Consider the following 16,533-nt stretch of genomic DNA (forward strand, 5'->3'; position numbering starts at 1 on the left):
AGTATTCTATTCTATTCACACAACTACGATGGTATCTGGTTTAATTTCAAAAATTTGATCATTAACAAAAGTCTATAGAGGTATCGTATCCAAAGCAAAAGAAATCGTTAACCCATTAATGGCTTAGCAACGATGATGTCGCTCGCGCCACTTGTGTGCCAGAGAGTCCATGGTAATGCCACAAGGCTCCGGCAATGATAACAGTGATGAAACCCAAGCAACCAACCATGATTGCCTTGCGTAACGTAGGAGACATCTCGCCCTCACGGTTGAGCGAACCTGTACCCCAAGCAACTATCTCCTCCCACGTGTTGAGTAGCTGTTCGTAACCAATGGAGTACAGAACGAGACCCATGAGAGCAATCGAGTATCCGAGCGTCTGGAGAAGACTGATGTGGGTGCCCCAGATGACAACGGAAGCAGCCACAAGGAGGATGCTTTTCAGAATACCACTAAGAGTCATGACAAGTCCTGAGGTCTTACCGATCTGGATAGCAATTAGTATGGGAAGTAAATAAGAATCTTTGTGTAGACTTACAAGGACAACGCTGATGATGTTCAGGGCGAATGCAAGACAAGCGTTGGCAAAGAGCATGCCATAGCCTGCACTCGCTGCATCTTCCCATTTGAATCGAGGACCCTCACTGAAGGCGACAACGACGAAATTCATGAGGGTGCAGACGGGTGCATAGTAGTAAAGACCGACGAGGGGATCCATTCGAAGACCCTCTGCACTCAGCATGACTTGAATCATGACGACGCGGACAGCTTCGGCGATGGTACCACACATCTGGAAGATGAAACCCGCCACAGAGAATTCAATTTCTCCAAAGCTGGCGATAGCAACACCAACTACAATAATCATCACGTTGCCAAATGTCTTGCTGTCAGGTTGAGCAACGCCCCATACCCATGATGCGATAAGAGTGAACACTGGACCGGTGGACTTGAGCATCTGGATGAAAGAAACCGACAGATAGAGGTAGACGATGTTGGAGAAAACGAGCGAGGCCGAGTAAAGAACGCCGATAGGAAGGATGGTCCGTACGTAGAGTCGTCGAGAAAGAGGAATGGCATGACGAGAATCGAGAAGGGAGGTTGTTCGAGCAAGGATCTGAGTCGCTATAGTTGCAAAGACAAGATGCCATGTGGTGAGAATGATGGCTAGTAATTTGTTAGTTTGTGACTTGAACTGCACACCACACATGTTTGTGATCTGAATACTTACGATATCCTGCGAGGCTTGGTTAGTATACTTGTATTGTAGAGACCAGAGATAGCAGAGAACTTACGGAATCCAGCAGTGTCAATGAGCCACTTATTGAATAGAATAGTAACGTTGGAGAAGAAGATCCATGTCCTATACAAGAGTAATGTTAGACATGTCTTTGTCGAATCGCGAAACTACAATTCTCGGATTCACGTACAAGATGTATACTGAGGGGTGTAGTCTTGAGCCTGTTCCCTGATTGACAGGCTTTTCTGTGGTGGTGTCGTCAACGCCCTCGTACCGAGGCGAGACCCTGTTGGCCTCCAAATCGCTTGATCCCGCCATTGTTGCAGTTGTCTCAGATTGGGAATATCGTCGTCTTCACGGGTTGTCGAGGAGTAAGAACAATAAAGCGGTGGCTTGCGGAGCGTTGTGTAGACTATTTAAGACACAACAAGGGCGCGTGGATAGCTTCAAGCCACCTCGGACTAGACCCAACTCTCGTCTGCGAAGTGACGTATTCTCCAAATAGAGTTGAGTGAGCTGGAGGGGAAGAGAGGATGAGAAAAAAATCCGATTGAAGGGAGGGAAAAAGAGTCTAAAAGGAAGGAAGATGCTGAAAGAAGAGGCTGGATCGAAAAGTCGATGGGGTGGATTGGATGTCTCACAAGACAAACTCAATGGAACGGAATGGGAAAGTGGGTGGTCGAGGTGCCTCTTTCCGCAGGATCGAAAGCGGTTATAAGTAAGTTAGTGAGTCGCGCCTGCGTCAATAATGTCTTAGGAAAACGGGAAGCTTCGTGTGAGTGGTTCCTGCGCTTTGTTGGCTATCACAGATATGAGACACAAAAGAAACGACAAGCAACTATGAAAACAAACAACAATTCAAACGATCGTCTTCTCTGACACTGGTCGGGTACCGAGACTTCTTATTAACAAAGACAAATACGGATCCACCTACGTTCTTTTCTCTCGTCAAGGTCGAGCTCAGCCTCGAAATGGACCTTGTCCTGTCCTAAACCAACCAACATTCGGCTCAACTGTGCCGATCAACTGCCCATCGCCAGAACCAAAGTCATATTCTACGAGTCAAGCCCTGTCATCAACGGGTCAAAGAGGCCGAGCTTCACAAAAATACAAACACAAACGGTCACGCCCGATTAAGCACCGTACCTGCCAAGCCTCATTGTCAATCTATATCTTAGCTATGGAGCAGATCGAAGCAGCTTGATTGGGAGAACAGTACCGTCAAATGCTTGAATTAACGGATCGCTTGGCGAAGACAGCCCTGGGGCCTGAACCATCTAAACGGGAGCTGTTAAGCCCGTGTTTACGGCGATACCTATCATCAGATGAGAATTGAAGCTTTCTCAAGGAGGCGCAGGGCCGTCGTCGTCCCACAAGGCAACTGAAGGCCATGGCGATCAGCAACTGGGACCGTCAGTGTAGCAGGGATGTCAAAGACCCTGTCCGGGTGTTTCTACATACGGACTAACCAATGAAGCTCGTTCGTTGACGCAACTAAGCATTGCTTAGTAGGAAGCTTGGCATTACAAGCGGGCTCCTCAAATACGAGAAGACCTCTAATGGTCTAGAATCTCTCTGCAACGGGGCCAGCAGAGGATCAAGAAACAATCCACATGGCAGCTGTCAATTCCTTCGCTTGTATTTTCAGCGGTCTTGGCCGAGGAACAATCACAGCTGTTAATAAGCCTAGACTAGTCTCAATGACTAGCATCGATATACGAGCTCTCAAACTCTTGCATATTAGGATAACCATAGGGACCGGAATTATGCCAAATTACTCTACGTATTAATAGTTCGGCACTTCATCCTGGAAGGTTTACTCCTTAATTGAGAACAAACCTACGATGACCTCGCTCAGACAGTGAAACCCCCTCATGATAGGCAATTGGAAACTTACTAGATCTCTTAGACGCATATGCCTTTGCCGTTTCCCCTGGCTAGTTGCCGATATAACCGCGGAGTGAAGTTTATCCCACCTGTTCAGGAGGTCGATCAACCAACAGTTTAATCTATTCTCTCTGCTAGTGACCTGCCCCGAGGACCTTTCGGCACTCAGTTCCACTGCAGTGGGGATGGGCGCTTCTCGACTCTGTCTTTCTCGGCCGGTCATTGCCGGGAGCGTAAATATTAATAGCTCTCGCGAGACTTCCCTAACTGAAACGACCAGTATCGATGCCACTCATCGTAAGCGATAAACAACAATTTCGGTTAAAAGCCTCAATTCGGGCTGAATTCACAACCGGGGATAACAATCGGGTTCTATCGTTTAGCAAAACGCTATGTTGGTATTAATCCTGACATTGCATGTGCTCTCAATACAGTCTTTCCTGTTGAGCCACTCTGTTCTACCATGTACCTGCAAGTCCAATGCTTTAGTAAAATCATATTTCCAACAATATGAATATTTTCAACGCCGTCGCTATGCCTTTGAATACAATCCCTATCCGTGAACGCTCCCAATATCTCTGTGAGCACTTCGCTTCCATTATTGATGTTGATGATGGCAGCCTAAGTTAGCACTGCCCCATCTCCCCCCTTTGGTGAATCCTTCAAGGCTCAACGGGAACCAGTGAAGGTGCGTTAGCAATCAGATCTGAGCCGCGCGTTATCGTTTCAACAGACTGTTCATCTACCATGAATGACGTGGCACCTTCTTCATTTTCAGATAGCTCCTTTGGTTTCCCATTAGCCTTTTGACTTTCGAGCCCCTGGACAACTGGGGTGATATCTTCCGTTGCATCGACCACCCCATTTGCGGCATCTACATCCGTGACGTCGACGGCGTCTTGCATACTGACATCGTCTTCGTCGTTCATGACCATGCTAGGGTCTACGCAATCGTAGAAGAGCATGAATACTCCAGGGGAAAGGTTCAAAACCGCGTCTTCGCTGACCTGCGAAACATTGTGATCGCTCAACCGCCACCAATCCATTTCAGGCTCGTCTGTTTCTTTTTCGTCCGTACGGGGTTCCGTCTTGGCGTCTGCCTTGCTATCGGGTTCATCATCCTCAACCACCTTGGTGGGAGGGCTTTGTCGTGGGAACTTGCGATAGCAGATATAGTGGCCGTTCTCGTGTCGGCCATAGTGTGTCACTACAGCGCGAAGCTCATAAATAGGGCCTGCGAGTTTACTAGAACCCTGATCGCCGGCCACCATTGACTTTCGAGGGTCAGTAACCCATTCTTCCTCCAACTTCGAGTTTTCATCCGACGGGTTGGAGCCGGTACTGCCCAAGCACCAAGGAGCAAGATCCAGTGTCATAGGAAAATCGACTGGCGCCGAGTTCTTCATCATATTGAAGGTAGAGGGATCAAACACCGATCGTTGCATATGGATCGCCAAACTCTTTGGTGGTCGAGAGATGACAATTTGCTTGGTCTTGGTTGAGCTGACTTTGTTCTGAGCCGAAATCTTACACTTCTCTGTCAGTGTCTTGTCGTCGAAGTCATCCTCTTCCAAGGCCAATTCGACTGCTTCCAGTCGCTGATTCAGATGCTCTGCGAGCTTCTCGTTGGATGCCCCGCTATCCTGCATCTTCTTTGACATTGCTGATAATTGTTGCCGAGTCTTGAGTAGAGTGCACTTGGTGCACTCAACATTTTCGATCGCTTCAACTTTACTATACGCATCCAACCGTTCATACAAGTCATGTTGGTTCTTGTTCAAACCCAGGCTTAGCGTCAAGCATGTGAAAGGGATCATGGATAGTCCATCAGAATGTCCACACTGCACGCAGGCCACTCTCTGCGCCAGCATACCCTCCAGCGGGTTGTGGGGCAAGTTGATTTCAGGCGAATTGATTATACTCTGATAACCACTGTCGTCGCTGTGCTCGCTCGGAGTCGCATCGTCCTTTTCTATCTTGGCCGCAAGACCGGGATGCTGAGGTTGAGTGCTCTTGACAGCCCTAGCAACACTTTTATCAATGTCGTCCAGTATTTTAGAATAGTATTCCTGAGCGTCCTGTTGTGTCCAGGTGCTCATCGATTTGAGTACGCCAGGGGTCCATAATGTTCTTCCGTAATTTGATCCATCGTTGAGGTCGGTAATTAATGTTCGTAACGTCTGCGCAACATCGTGATCACCGCTATCGTCGGAAGCCTCGAGGTAGGAAGAAAGGTACTCGGGAAGTGGCTTAAGAGATGAGAGTCCCTGAAGAATGCTGTTTTGGTAGCATGAATTGTCCATGTTGCCAAGGCCAGGTGGACTAGACGACTCGCCCTTCAATCCCAGAACACTACCTGTCAAAGAGAGGGCGCGGCTTCTAACCTGAAGCACCGAGGACATAACACCACCAGAGCGATCCAGTCCGAGGACCCTTCGCATCTTGTCGCTCTTGACGGCATGTCGGCTTCGTTCGGCGCGCAACATCGGCTGCGAGGTTGTGGAATTGGTCGAAGTTTCGGGCGTATCTATAGCATCCAAGAGCCTCTCGGGGACAACAAATACCAAGGCGTCCCAGAGACTTGTCCCCAGCAAGCGTATTGACTCTTGAACGGTAGTCGTGGAAGCATATAAGTTGTACGAAAGGGTGACGACAATGATAAGGCAGGATATAAGGACACTCGGTTGGGTGATGCGATCCCAGGGATTCTGTCGCGTGAAGAGATGTTGATGAGTTGCCTGAGAGTCGTAGAAGACGTCGAAATCAGGATGTTCAGGCGTCATTGCTGTAACGGAAAGATTCGAGCTAATTCGTAGTCAAAATGTCGCAGCTCGAAGAGTCTTAGCCTCGCGACTGGGAAAAACTTGGGACCCGTGATCAGGTTACAGGAGTTTGTTGGCGCCGATCAAAAGGCAAGCCATGGCCCAAGTTGGACAAGAGAGGATGGATATGGAGGAACAGGACAGAGTTGAGAGAAAATGCGACAGACAAATGTTAGGGCAAAGCAAGGGAAGGAGTTTAGTGGATTGGCCTGAAGACCAGTATAAGAGCAAAGGGGTAATCGCAAGTCTATATTATAGTGCTTCTGCAGTGAATCGATCAAAAAACTTGACAAATCAAGTGGCAATAGACAGTGAGAAGATGCCGTTGGAATTATTTGTTGAAATTCAACCAACATCATCATCAAATTGATTGCCTATCAGACAGTGTTAATTGCTTCTGTTTCATACCAAGCACTGTACTGTGCCTGTATCATAAGCCTTGGCAACTATAAAGCTTTCTATTCACGGACCCCAGAAATTTACAGAACATTCATCGATCTTCAAAGCACTTCTTAAAGATGATTATCTAACCGTATTTCACAGTGATTCAAAAACCCAATAATCAATGATCAAATGGAATATTGCATTAGAATTCGCAAAGAAGGTCTACGCTCATCAACGCCAGCGACTATCTTCCGCCCACTATAACTGCCTCATAATCATGATCAAACGTGGGCATTACCATTGCCAAAGAAGAAATATATACAACAAGAAAAGCGTTTCGCATGTTTCGTTTCATAACAATCATAAAGTTTTAAGCCCGTCTCAGATATCTCAAGTCTGTTGTTTTGCTGCTGGGACAACATATGCCAACTTTGGCTCCTCCACAGATGCATCCTCGATACCGGACCACATGCAGAGCGACACTGGAGTGGCAGGAAGCTCTACAGGGCTGTTATTCTCTTCCACTATCGGGTCAAGTGGTGGGAAAGAGGGTGTGAACCCAGCTGTGGTAGGCGTGACGATGAACTTGTCATCAGGACCACGAGCGAGATGAAGATGGCGAGTTGATGGAGAGCTTCTGTGGGAGAAATAGCCCCATGACTCTCGCGCAAGTGACATGTTGGGAGTGTCGTCGGTTCTCTTCTTCCGGAACCACTTCATCCATACAAATATTCCTATTCCTGCAAGGCAGCAGACGCCAGCAACAGTGCTCGCAGTCACTATCCCTGTTGGACCAATGCCACCACTCTTCTTCTCCTCTTCTTCTTCATCGTCTGGGGTAGCTGACTCGTTGCTGGGGTCTGTGGCACTAGCTACTGGTGGTTGCGCGATCCTATCGGGGGCTTCTGATGTTTCAACTGCAAGAATATCAGATGTGACTGAGGATGCAGCCGTGGATGTTGCTGCCGGAGATGATGTTACTGGAGATGATGTTGAATACTTGGGTACAGGTAGAAGGAAGGCGTAACTCTCGTCCTGGTCTTTGTCAAGGACGCACTCCTTGTCGCCTCTGCAACTATATCCAAAGGGACAGCATCTCTTGCTCCCGCTTTTGGTTCCGCATCGTTTTAGTTCTTGATTAAGTGCTAATGACTTGACCTCCGCTGATGGGTTTGTCAAAGGATTTTGCCTTTCGATTTGGCAGGTTATAGGCAAGATGACCTCGCATTCTCCTTTCGAATTCTTTGGGCAGCATAGAGTGGTTGTGTTTGCAGCAAGGACCTTGCAAACGGAATCGGAAGAACAACAGAAGTCCCCGGGCAGTTCGTTACCACACCAATGATCTCCAGATATGGGGCATGATCCATCTCGCTCTTGGTGTTGTGATGGAAATTCCATAAAAGATGGCGAGACTTCTCGGGGACTGTCCGGTTCCTCAATGGAGAAGACTCTGATATTGGACTCGACAGCAGCAGGGCTCACTGGAGTAAGTAGAAACGAAACCAACACAAGGAAGATCCTGAGGAGATGTCCCTCGTGAGGCTGTACAGAGAAAGCCATGACAAGTCTACATGGAAGACTGGAAATAATGACAGTAGCCTGTACTGAATAGAAAGAGAGGGGAGAACAACAGGTAGAAATGAAGGCGAGGCGCTTCGTGCAGACGCCGTGCAGCGGTTCTTAATGATAAAAGGAATGAGCGAGAGGTGAAAGAACTATACCAATACCATGCCTGCACCAAGAGTTTCCATTGTTAGTCCTGCCCTACATGGATCTTTTCTTGAGTGTTGGTTCTGCTATGTTTTACCTGTAAGCAACAACCAAGTCAGCCTCGAGAGCAAGGGGGTCCGATCGCCTGGCGACGCCAATCATGAAGGCATCCTAACCGCGGGCGCGACAAGACCCCTGGAGGAACCCAAAGCTTCGGTAGCGAGGTCGAAACATGGAGGATCAAAGAGACGCAGAATGCAGGTTAAAAAGGTCAGCGCTTATACAAGTGGGGGAGAGACGCGCTATTGGAAGGCGAGACAGCCACTTGGCCGCGATGTTGGTTTCGAGGTCGAGGCCAAGACTTGATTGAGTCGAAACGAAACAGATTATGGAAGATGCCTTGGGTCGAGATATTGGGCTTCTACCTTTGGGGATACATCCATTCAAGGAATAGAGAGCCGAAGATAGTGGTCTCGACACGACATGGCAGTCACAGTTTGGCCGTTGAATTGATGATGAGTTGAATACCTTGCGTTCGATTGACACTGGTTAATGGAATGCAGCATATCACTTGATACTACCTCAACTGTTTGCGTAGTATTGAGAAGTCAAAGAAAGTACAAAATTAGCATCACGAAAGAGAGCTTGGAGAGTTGGAGCTATGGGGAAGGAGTAGCGTCCAGTGATCCAAGCTTAATGTATGCCCCACAGTCTGGACATGGTTATCCCAGTAATAAATGAACTTGGCAGTTTATCTTCTTTGTTCAGTCTCGAGCACCAAGAACAGACTCGCCATAAAAATAATTGATCAATAGAGAAAGGAACTGATTATGTGTTACTTTACTCTCAATCCTCCAATTGAGATATTACCCCTGACTAAAATTATGCACGTGCGTTGGGCACCTTCCAAGTGCCTTTAGTCAAACGCCCTTTTCTTTGTCAATTGGCAAGAACGGGGACTCACCGGGGGATTCCTTCCATTTATCGTCATGCGATTCTCGGCCGACCATTTGCCGAGGTATAGAGTGAATTCAAGCCATGACCCATTCAACTTCAAGCATCTATTCTATGTACCTGACTTACGGTGTCTTTAACAAAATCTTGGATTGAACTTTTGTTACTTTTGAAGTGAATTCATCACTCACAATGCTTAGTCGGCTTGCTCGTTGCTCAGTGTAATTATCGCCCCCAAAATAATCAGTGTCCTATTCAGCTTCTCATACTCTTATCACTAGTTCTGGACTGTCGAGTCGACGTGCTTCCTTAGCCGCCAGATGCATGCAACAGCAGAATGCTTTTGGTCTAACCTCACCTTCAGCACCAAATACAACATTCGCAAGATGGAATTCAGTCTCATTCACTCTAAAAGCTCGCTCATCAGCTCCAAACCATATCGAGATTGAAAAACAGACTGATGCCCTGGACTCTACTCCCGAGCAACACAGGGTGTGAGTCCCATGTTCCGTTGAATCGCGCTTCTCAGATCTTGGTTGCTGACCCTTGGCCTTTCTCTCTGGTGGTGTAGTCCTAGTTTGTGGTTGCGGTAAGTTAGCAATCGCGCTTAATCGCTCGATGTGATGAGCCAGGAGCGCTTATACGTTTAGCGACAACTGCCAATGCAGCGAATGCGTCAATCAGAGTACAAGGCAAAGAAATTTCGATACTTTCACGGTTAGTCAAAACTTAACGGCTGTTGGACGGACGGACGTACAGTAGCTAACCGCTAGACAGCTGCCGCAAGATATCAAGCCTCGATCGTTTGAGCATCATGAGACACATCTCGAAGTCTTGTGTATGCATAACCCTGTTGATGGAGATTTGTTTTGTTCACACAGCTGATATATGCTAGGGGAGGACGAACACAAGAGCATTCATCCCTGGGAATGGCTCGACTGCTGGTTCACTAAAGGATACAGCAGGCAGTTGAGAGTAGAAGAGTAGGTTCTGGACTATGGTATACCTGTTGTCTTCGGTCACTGACAAATTGCCAAGTCATCACAGATTTTGGGGCAGCGAGATCGCAGAGAACCCCCCGAAAGTTGACTACAGACTGGGAGCTGACAATATCATGGCTGAGCTGACCAGAAAGATCGTGAGTTAATCTCGACTCCGACACGTGCACAATATATTACTTGGAATCTTACAAACATAGTGGATTCATGGCTTCTGTCTCGTCGAAAACACCGAACCGACTCCTGAAGCAACAAAAGAGTTTTTAGAGAAAATCGGCCCAATTCGCAATACCCACTACGGAGGATTCTACGACTTTGTTCCTGATCTTGCCCTGGCTGACACTGCGTACACGAACATAGCTCTTCCAGCTCATACAGACACTACTTACTTTACCGAGCCTGCTGGCCTACAAGCCTTCCACTGTCTCTCGCACGACGCTCCTCCCGATCACAACCCAGACGAGCCTCTAGGTGGCGAGTCTCTGCTTGTGGATGGTTTCCAGGCTGCTATCAAGTTGAAACGTGAATTCCCGGAAGCGTTCGGTGTCCTACAAAGAGCCCAGATTCCTTGGCATGCTAGCGGAAACGAGGGAATTGCTATTGCGCCGAATGGCGTCTATCCAGTCATCGAAATGAATGCCGCCAATAAGCTGCGCCGCATTCGTTGGAACAACGATGATCGTGGGGTTGTGCATCCCGCGCACGCAGAGGTTTGGTACGATGCAGCTCGGAAGTGGAATGAGATCATACGCCGAGAAAGTAGCGAGTTTTGGTTCAAGTTGACACCCGGCACCATCGTCAGTAAGTACTATAAAATGATGTTTTCGTTGAGAATCAGTACTAACCCTATTGTTCAGTTTTCGACAACTGGCGAGTGATGCATGGACGAAGTGCGTTTAAGGGTAACCGCCGCATATGCGGAGCCTACAGTAAGTTGTTCTCATAAGCCCAGAGAAACCACTGGTCTCTGACTCTGTATAGTACCCCGTGATGACTTCATTTCTCGTTATCGCGAGACAAACTTTGACCACGAGCGAGTTATCAGGCACAACCTTAACCAAGTTGCAAGTGTCAACAACGCTGCCCATGGCGTCAATGACAAAAAGAAACGCCGATACGTCCGCCATCCTAAGTCTTCCAAGAACGCCAAACCTCAAGACAACAGTCATCCTGAATCCTCTGAGAAGCCGGATCTCGAGACGACGGTGGCGGCGACGACGACGGTCATCGTGGATACTTTAAATAAGCCGGACCTTGACAGGACGGCTACTGTGAAACGTCCGAGAAGTCTCTCAGAGAGACAACGACGACGACGACGAATAGTGAATACTATTTGGTAAATACACTGGTGTCTTGGAGTTGCATAAGACTCAGATATAAAAAAGATATCCTGTTTAAACTCTCGTACTCGTGTTGTGACATCCTGAAAGCTATGATCCAAGGAGATGTACAGCACTAGACTTTTGCAACACCTGCATATACTTAACCGCCATAGTCGCCAGCCCAAGTCACTGACCATGGATGTCATTGAGAAATGGCGGGGCATATTTACCCCGCGATGAATTCAAACCCATCCCCGGGGGGGTTCGGCGCTTGATGAACTCGGCTCGGAGAGACTTGGGGCCCGAATTAGCCGGAGCTGAGTGGACAGCAACGGGGCCGAAGCACTGCACCATGTAAACACCCGGACCCTGCCAGAGGCATTTCTCCACGAAGTCAAACCGTTATACACAGACCAGATTTCAAGTCTGACAAGACGGCTAAATCTTGGAACAACGCATCTTGATAGGCGCGCCAGTTGGTGGAGACAAGTCTGTTGTGCCTTGCGAACTCAAGATACTAGGCATTATGTTGTCAACTTGGGGTTCCACCCGACTGGAAGGGACCAGGGCCAACAGACATGTTTGGTTCGTTGATACAGTAAATGTCGCAAATGTGAGGATAGCTATGTAATCTATTGGTATGATAGCCGAGGTGTCTGGTGTTTGGGTAAAGGCTGGCGGATATTATATAAAGCGTCAAGCTGTCCAGAACCACAACCTTGATGACTTAAACCTTTCTGCCTACCTATCTATATCGTTGTCAAACCATCAACTCTCATTCTCATAATTCAACTCATATCGAAGTCATCATGGATTCAAAAACAGGCGCATTCCACCATGACAACTTGGGTATCCCCGATACCTCTAGAGTCATGTCGCTCTTCTCTCTGAAGGGCCGTACAGCTATCGTCTCTGGTGCAGGTGCAGGTATTGGTCTGGCTATCGCTCACGCACTCGCTGAGGCTGGGGCCAATGTGGCTATCTGGTACAATAGCAACAAGCAGGCCATAGCTGAAGCCGAGAACATTGAGAAAACATATGGCGTCAAGTGTAAGTCCACTTTTCAACTTGATATCGAACACAGCTTACATAAAACCAGGCCGAGCATTCCAAGTCAACGTCATCTCTCCCGAGGCGGTTGAGCAGGCCATTAACGACATTGTTGCCGAGTTCAACGGCCGTCTAGATGTTTTTGTGGCTAACAGCGGTATCGCCTGGGAAGACGGCACTTTCATTGATGGCCCTACGGAGAGAGCCCGTCGTGTTATGGAGGTCAACGTTGACGGCGTCATGTGGTGCGCCAGAAGTGCAGGAGCTCATTTCCGAAGACAGAAGAAGGAGGGCACGACATTGGATGGAAAGAAGTTGACAAACTTTGTGGCGGGTAGCTTCATTGCTACAGCGTCGATGAGCGGAAGCATTGTGAACATCCCTCAGCTACAAGCTGTGTACAACGCTTCAAAGGCTGCCGTCATCCACTTCTGTAAGCCCCTCCAATCCGTGGAACTAATCAGTACAATGTAGCTGACTTGATCCAGGCAAATCTATCGCCGTCGAATGGACAGGCTTTGCCCGCGTCAACACCGTATCTCCAGGATACATCAAGACCGAGATCACAGACTTTATCAGTGAGGATGTCAAGAACGTCTTCAAGGAGAAGACAGTCGCCGGGTAAGTACAAGCTGATTCCGGATTGGTAGCTCTTGGCTAACATCATACATAGACGTCAGGGCGAGACTGGAGAGCTCAAGGGAGCTTATTTGTACCTGGCTAGTGACGCCTCTTCTTTCACGACTGGTCATGACTTGATTGTTGATGGAGGTTACTGTTTGCCTTAGAAATTTCATATAGGACATGCATTAGAGTATTGGAGTTTAGGAATTAGATATTGAAGGTTTCTCTCAGATACGAATTTGGAGAGAACGTCGAATTTGCGTCAGCATCAGCTTGGCAACGTGAACTTGGCAGCAAAAACCTCGAGAAGGGTATCAGAATACTGATCTGGGCTACATGGCGTACACCAATTCGCCTGTCAGATGAACGTGGGGTATGGAATGCAATGAAATAGATCCTCGTTAACGATCGCCAAAAGTCAGATTCCTGATACTGAACTGATCCCATTGGTCATGCTAGATGAACTGGCAGTTCATTAATAAGAGGGGACAAGAAGCTTCAAGGTAAGATTGATAATGCGCAAATGGTTAGAATACGATAAGAGCCATAATATCGCTGGTTTCACCGCTTCACCATTTAAAAGTTTATCCATGTATCGTTGATGAGGCCCATTCTATTTTCAGGCGGATGGATCTTTTTTAGGACAAATTCAGGGGATTAGTCCCTTATTACGGAGGGTTTCCCGAGCTGGACTGTAGTGGAGGGTGTTCGACTTTGCGCAGCAGCGCAGTAAAAATGTGCTGTAAATGAGAGACAATGGATCAGTGAATGAATGATGACCACGCGAGTTGAGACTCCTACCTTAAAACTCCCATCGTTTCATTGGACCGAGGCCAAAGCAGAACCTGTCATCGGAATAAAAGTGAGGAGCTGTCAGATTCGAGAACCTCAAAGCTGGACGCCCGAAAAGTACCCTGCCCGCATTTACTGGTACATCTCCACTTGTCAAAGCCTGCCCCGGTACTTGAGCTCCCTCCCAGGGTACTTGAGCCTGGTCTGGCGTCTGTCTGGCCCTCCATTAGAATTGCTCACCCCGTCATCTCCCAACTAGCAGTGGCTACTGAGAGTTCTTACCTCCCAACCTGCCTTCCCGCTCTTTCTGATCAGCCCTATCCTGGTAGAGGAACCGTCTTCCTACAAACCCATCCGCGGCTTCTACCCAGAACCGTCCTCTCTACATACATATAATCGCACCGCATATTCTATTATAACAAGTTTCGACATAAATCTTCTCTATCGATCTTGAGCTTCACCGCCGTCCGTTCTTCTTTCTCGTCGCCCCTAGCCGCCCACCATGGACTCTGAAGGCGAGGCCAACACTGCGCCCTCTGCTGAGGAGCGACGCAACGTCCAGGTCGACAATGCCATTCGCGCAATCCAGGAGAAGAAGCCGGTCCCCGAGATCGATTTCACTATTCACACCATGGAGGACAACACTCAGGTCAACACCATGGAGCGTGTGTGCAAAGGTTCGTTTGACCCCCCTCCAGTTGTCGCTGTCCACGACCCCGCCATCATCATCGACAACGCTTTGATCGCAGATTTGCCCGCAGTACCTGCAGCTGTCATTCAGCTAGTCTTTGCGGCATGATGGATGAATATGGCCACCAAACCCTCGAAAATCGGCTCTCGAATATCTTTGACTGACCTGGATCTCGCATTTTCACAGATGTCCAAGCTCCTGCCATGTACAAGCCTACCGACGAACAATTCTTCGAGGATGAGACTCAATCCAAGCCCAACCTTCAGTTCCTCAAGCAGCATTTCTACCGCGAAGGTCGTCTCACCGAGGAGCAGGCTCTTTGGATTCTGAAGAAGGGAACTGAGCTTCTGCGCGCCGAGCCCAACCTCCTGGAGATGGACGCTCCCATCACCGTTTGTGGTGATGTTCACGGACAGTACTACGATCTCATGAAGCTTTTCGAAGTTGGTGGCGACCCCGCCGAGACCCGATATCTCTTTCTTGGTGACTACGTCGACCGAGGTTATTTCAGCATAGAATGTGTTCTCTACCTCTGGTGTCTCAAGATTCACTACCCCAAGACGCTTTGGCTGCTGCGAGGAAACCACGAATGTCGCCACTTAACCGATTACTTTACCTTCAAGCTTGAATGCAAGCACAAGTACTCCGAGACCATCTACGAGGCCTGCATGGAATCTTTCTGTGCCCTCCCTCTGGCGGCTGTTATGAACAAGCAGTTCCTCTGCATTCACGGTGGATTGAGTCCCGAGTTGCACACTCTGGACGATCTCAAGAGCGTGCGTCGCGATGAAACTTTACTTGCTGAACTTATAGAGCTAACATTCCCTAGGTTGACCGTTTCCGCGAGCCCCCTACTCAAGGTCTTATGTGTGATATCCTTTGGGCTGATCCTCTTGAAGACTTTGGCCAGGAAAAGACCAGCGACTATTTCTTGCACAACCACGTCCGAGGATGCTCATACTTCTTCTCTTACCCTGCCGCCTGTGCCTTTTTGGAAAAGAACAACCTTCTCTCGATCATTCGAGCCCACGAGGCCCAAGATGCTGGCTACCGCATGTATCGCAAGACGCGAACTACGGGCTTCCCTAGTGTTATGACCATCTTCTCCGCCCCCAACTATCTCGACGTTTACAACAACAAGGCTGCCGTCCTCAAATACGAGAACAACGTTATGAACATCCGGCAGTTCAACTGCACTCCTCATCCTTACTGGCTCCCCAACTTTATGGATGTCTTTACCTGGTCTCTGCCTTTCGTCGGAGAGAAGATCACCGACATGCTCCTTGCCATTCTCAGCACATGCTCTGAGGAGGAGCTCAAGGAGGAGACACCCACTACAACCTCCCCTGGACCCGCCTCACCAGCTCTCTCCAATGATCCCGAGTCTATTGAGGTGCGACGTAGAGCCATCAAGAACAAGATTCTCGCGATCGGTAGACTGTCTCGTGTATTTCAAGTGCTTCGCGAGGAGTCAGAGAAGGTCACAGAACTCAAGACTGTTTCTGGTGGAAGGTTGCCCGCCGGAACCCTCATGCTCGGTGCCGAGGGTCTCAAGAACGCTATCAATGGGTTCGAAGATGCTCGAAAGGTCGATTTGCAGAACGAGAGACTGCCACCTACCCACGAGGAAGTGGTCAAGCACCAAGAGGAGGAGCGAGACAACGCGCTCCAGAAGGCCGCTGAAGATGCCAACAACGACAAAAAGTTGCAGCAACTTTCTAGAAGGCTCAGCACGTGAGTTGCGATTTTTATGAATTTTCAAATCAGACACTAACTTCCAACCAGGGATCGTAAGAACCGGGCACCAACATCATGAGATATGGCTGTACAGTAGCATATAAGTTATTGTTAAAAGCGCTAGGTGAAGGATTTGGATGAACGATGAATTATCATTGCCGTATACGAGTGGCTGTCATTTGCCGCCACCTTTCCCTTATCGTGACTGCTGACAATCTGGTCGCTGCACTGGCTACAAAGGTCGGGTTGTCGTCGCCGGTCCTACGCTCGCGAGTCAAGCATGTTTTAAAAGCAGGATGCTTGGTAACGATGTTGCCTTGGGCGC

At 48.4% G+C, this 16,533-nt stretch overlaps 6 protein-coding genes across 6 annotated transcripts; 3 read left to right on the forward strand and 3 right to left on the reverse strand.

Annotated features, from left to right (window-relative positions):
- Window positions 1-115: 115 nt before the first annotated feature.
- FIESC28_04254 (uncharacterized protein) lies at window positions 116-1,555 on the reverse strand (the record flags this gene model as incomplete). Its single annotated transcript, XM_031158401.1, has 5 exons — window positions 116-487; window positions 539-1,164; window positions 1,229-1,234; window positions 1,293-1,360; window positions 1,428-1,555. 5 exons carry the CDS (start codon window positions 1,553-1,555, stop codon window positions 116-118), a joined length of 1,200 nt encoding a protein of 399 aa, XP_031017547.1.
- Window positions 1,556-3,786: 2,231 nt separating this feature from the next.
- Window positions 3,787-5,907, reverse strand: FIESC28_04255 (uncharacterized protein; the record flags this gene model as incomplete). The annotated part of the gene is made up of 1 exon (XM_031158402.1): window positions 3,787-5,907. The coding sequence occupies one exon, from the start codon at window positions 5,905-5,907 to the stop codon at window positions 3,787-3,789; it is 2,121 nt and encodes a 706-aa protein (XP_031017548.1).
- Window positions 5,908-6,720: 813 nt separating this feature from the next.
- Window positions 6,721-7,890, reverse strand: FIESC28_04256 (uncharacterized protein; the record flags this gene model as incomplete). Its single annotated transcript, XM_031158403.1, has 1 exon — window positions 6,721-7,890. One exon carries the CDS (start codon window positions 7,888-7,890, stop codon window positions 6,721-6,723), a length of 1,170 nt encoding a protein of 389 aa, XP_031017549.1.
- Window positions 7,891-9,656: 1,766 nt separating this feature from the next.
- On the forward strand, window positions 9,657-11,332 carry FIESC28_04257 (uncharacterized protein; the record flags this gene model as incomplete). The annotated part of the gene is made up of 6 exons (XM_031158404.1): window positions 9,657-9,711; window positions 9,890-9,977; window positions 10,033-10,132; window positions 10,193-10,793; window positions 10,850-10,921; window positions 10,974-11,332. 6 exons carry the CDS (start codon window positions 9,657-9,659, stop codon window positions 11,330-11,332), a joined length of 1,275 nt encoding a protein of 424 aa, XP_031017550.1.
- A 791-nt stretch (window positions 11,333-12,123) lies between these two features.
- On the forward strand, window positions 12,124-13,152 carry FIESC28_04258 (uncharacterized protein; the record flags this gene model as incomplete). The annotated part of the gene is made up of 4 exons (XM_031158405.1): window positions 12,124-12,364; window positions 12,414-12,797; window positions 12,853-12,985; window positions 13,038-13,152. 4 exons carry the CDS (start codon window positions 12,124-12,126, stop codon window positions 13,150-13,152), a joined length of 873 nt encoding a protein of 290 aa, XP_031017551.1.
- A 1,130-nt stretch (window positions 13,153-14,282) lies between these two features.
- FIESC28_04259 (uncharacterized protein) lies at window positions 14,283-16,287 on the forward strand (the record flags this gene model as incomplete). Its single annotated transcript, XM_031158406.1, has 4 exons — window positions 14,283-14,457; window positions 14,658-15,247; window positions 15,301-16,205; window positions 16,257-16,287. 4 exons carry the CDS (start codon window positions 14,283-14,285, stop codon window positions 16,285-16,287), a joined length of 1,701 nt encoding a protein of 566 aa, XP_031017552.1.
- Between the last annotated feature and the right edge of the window lie 246 nt (window positions 16,288-16,533).

This window comes from Fusarium coffeatum (genome assembly GCF_003316985.1).
Source record: "Fusarium coffeatum strain FIESC_28 chromosome Unknown BRIP53273_contig_87, whole genome shotgun sequence".
Classification (NCBI taxonomy): domain Eukaryota; kingdom Fungi; phylum Ascomycota; class Sordariomycetes; order Hypocreales; family Nectriaceae; genus Fusarium; species Fusarium coffeatum.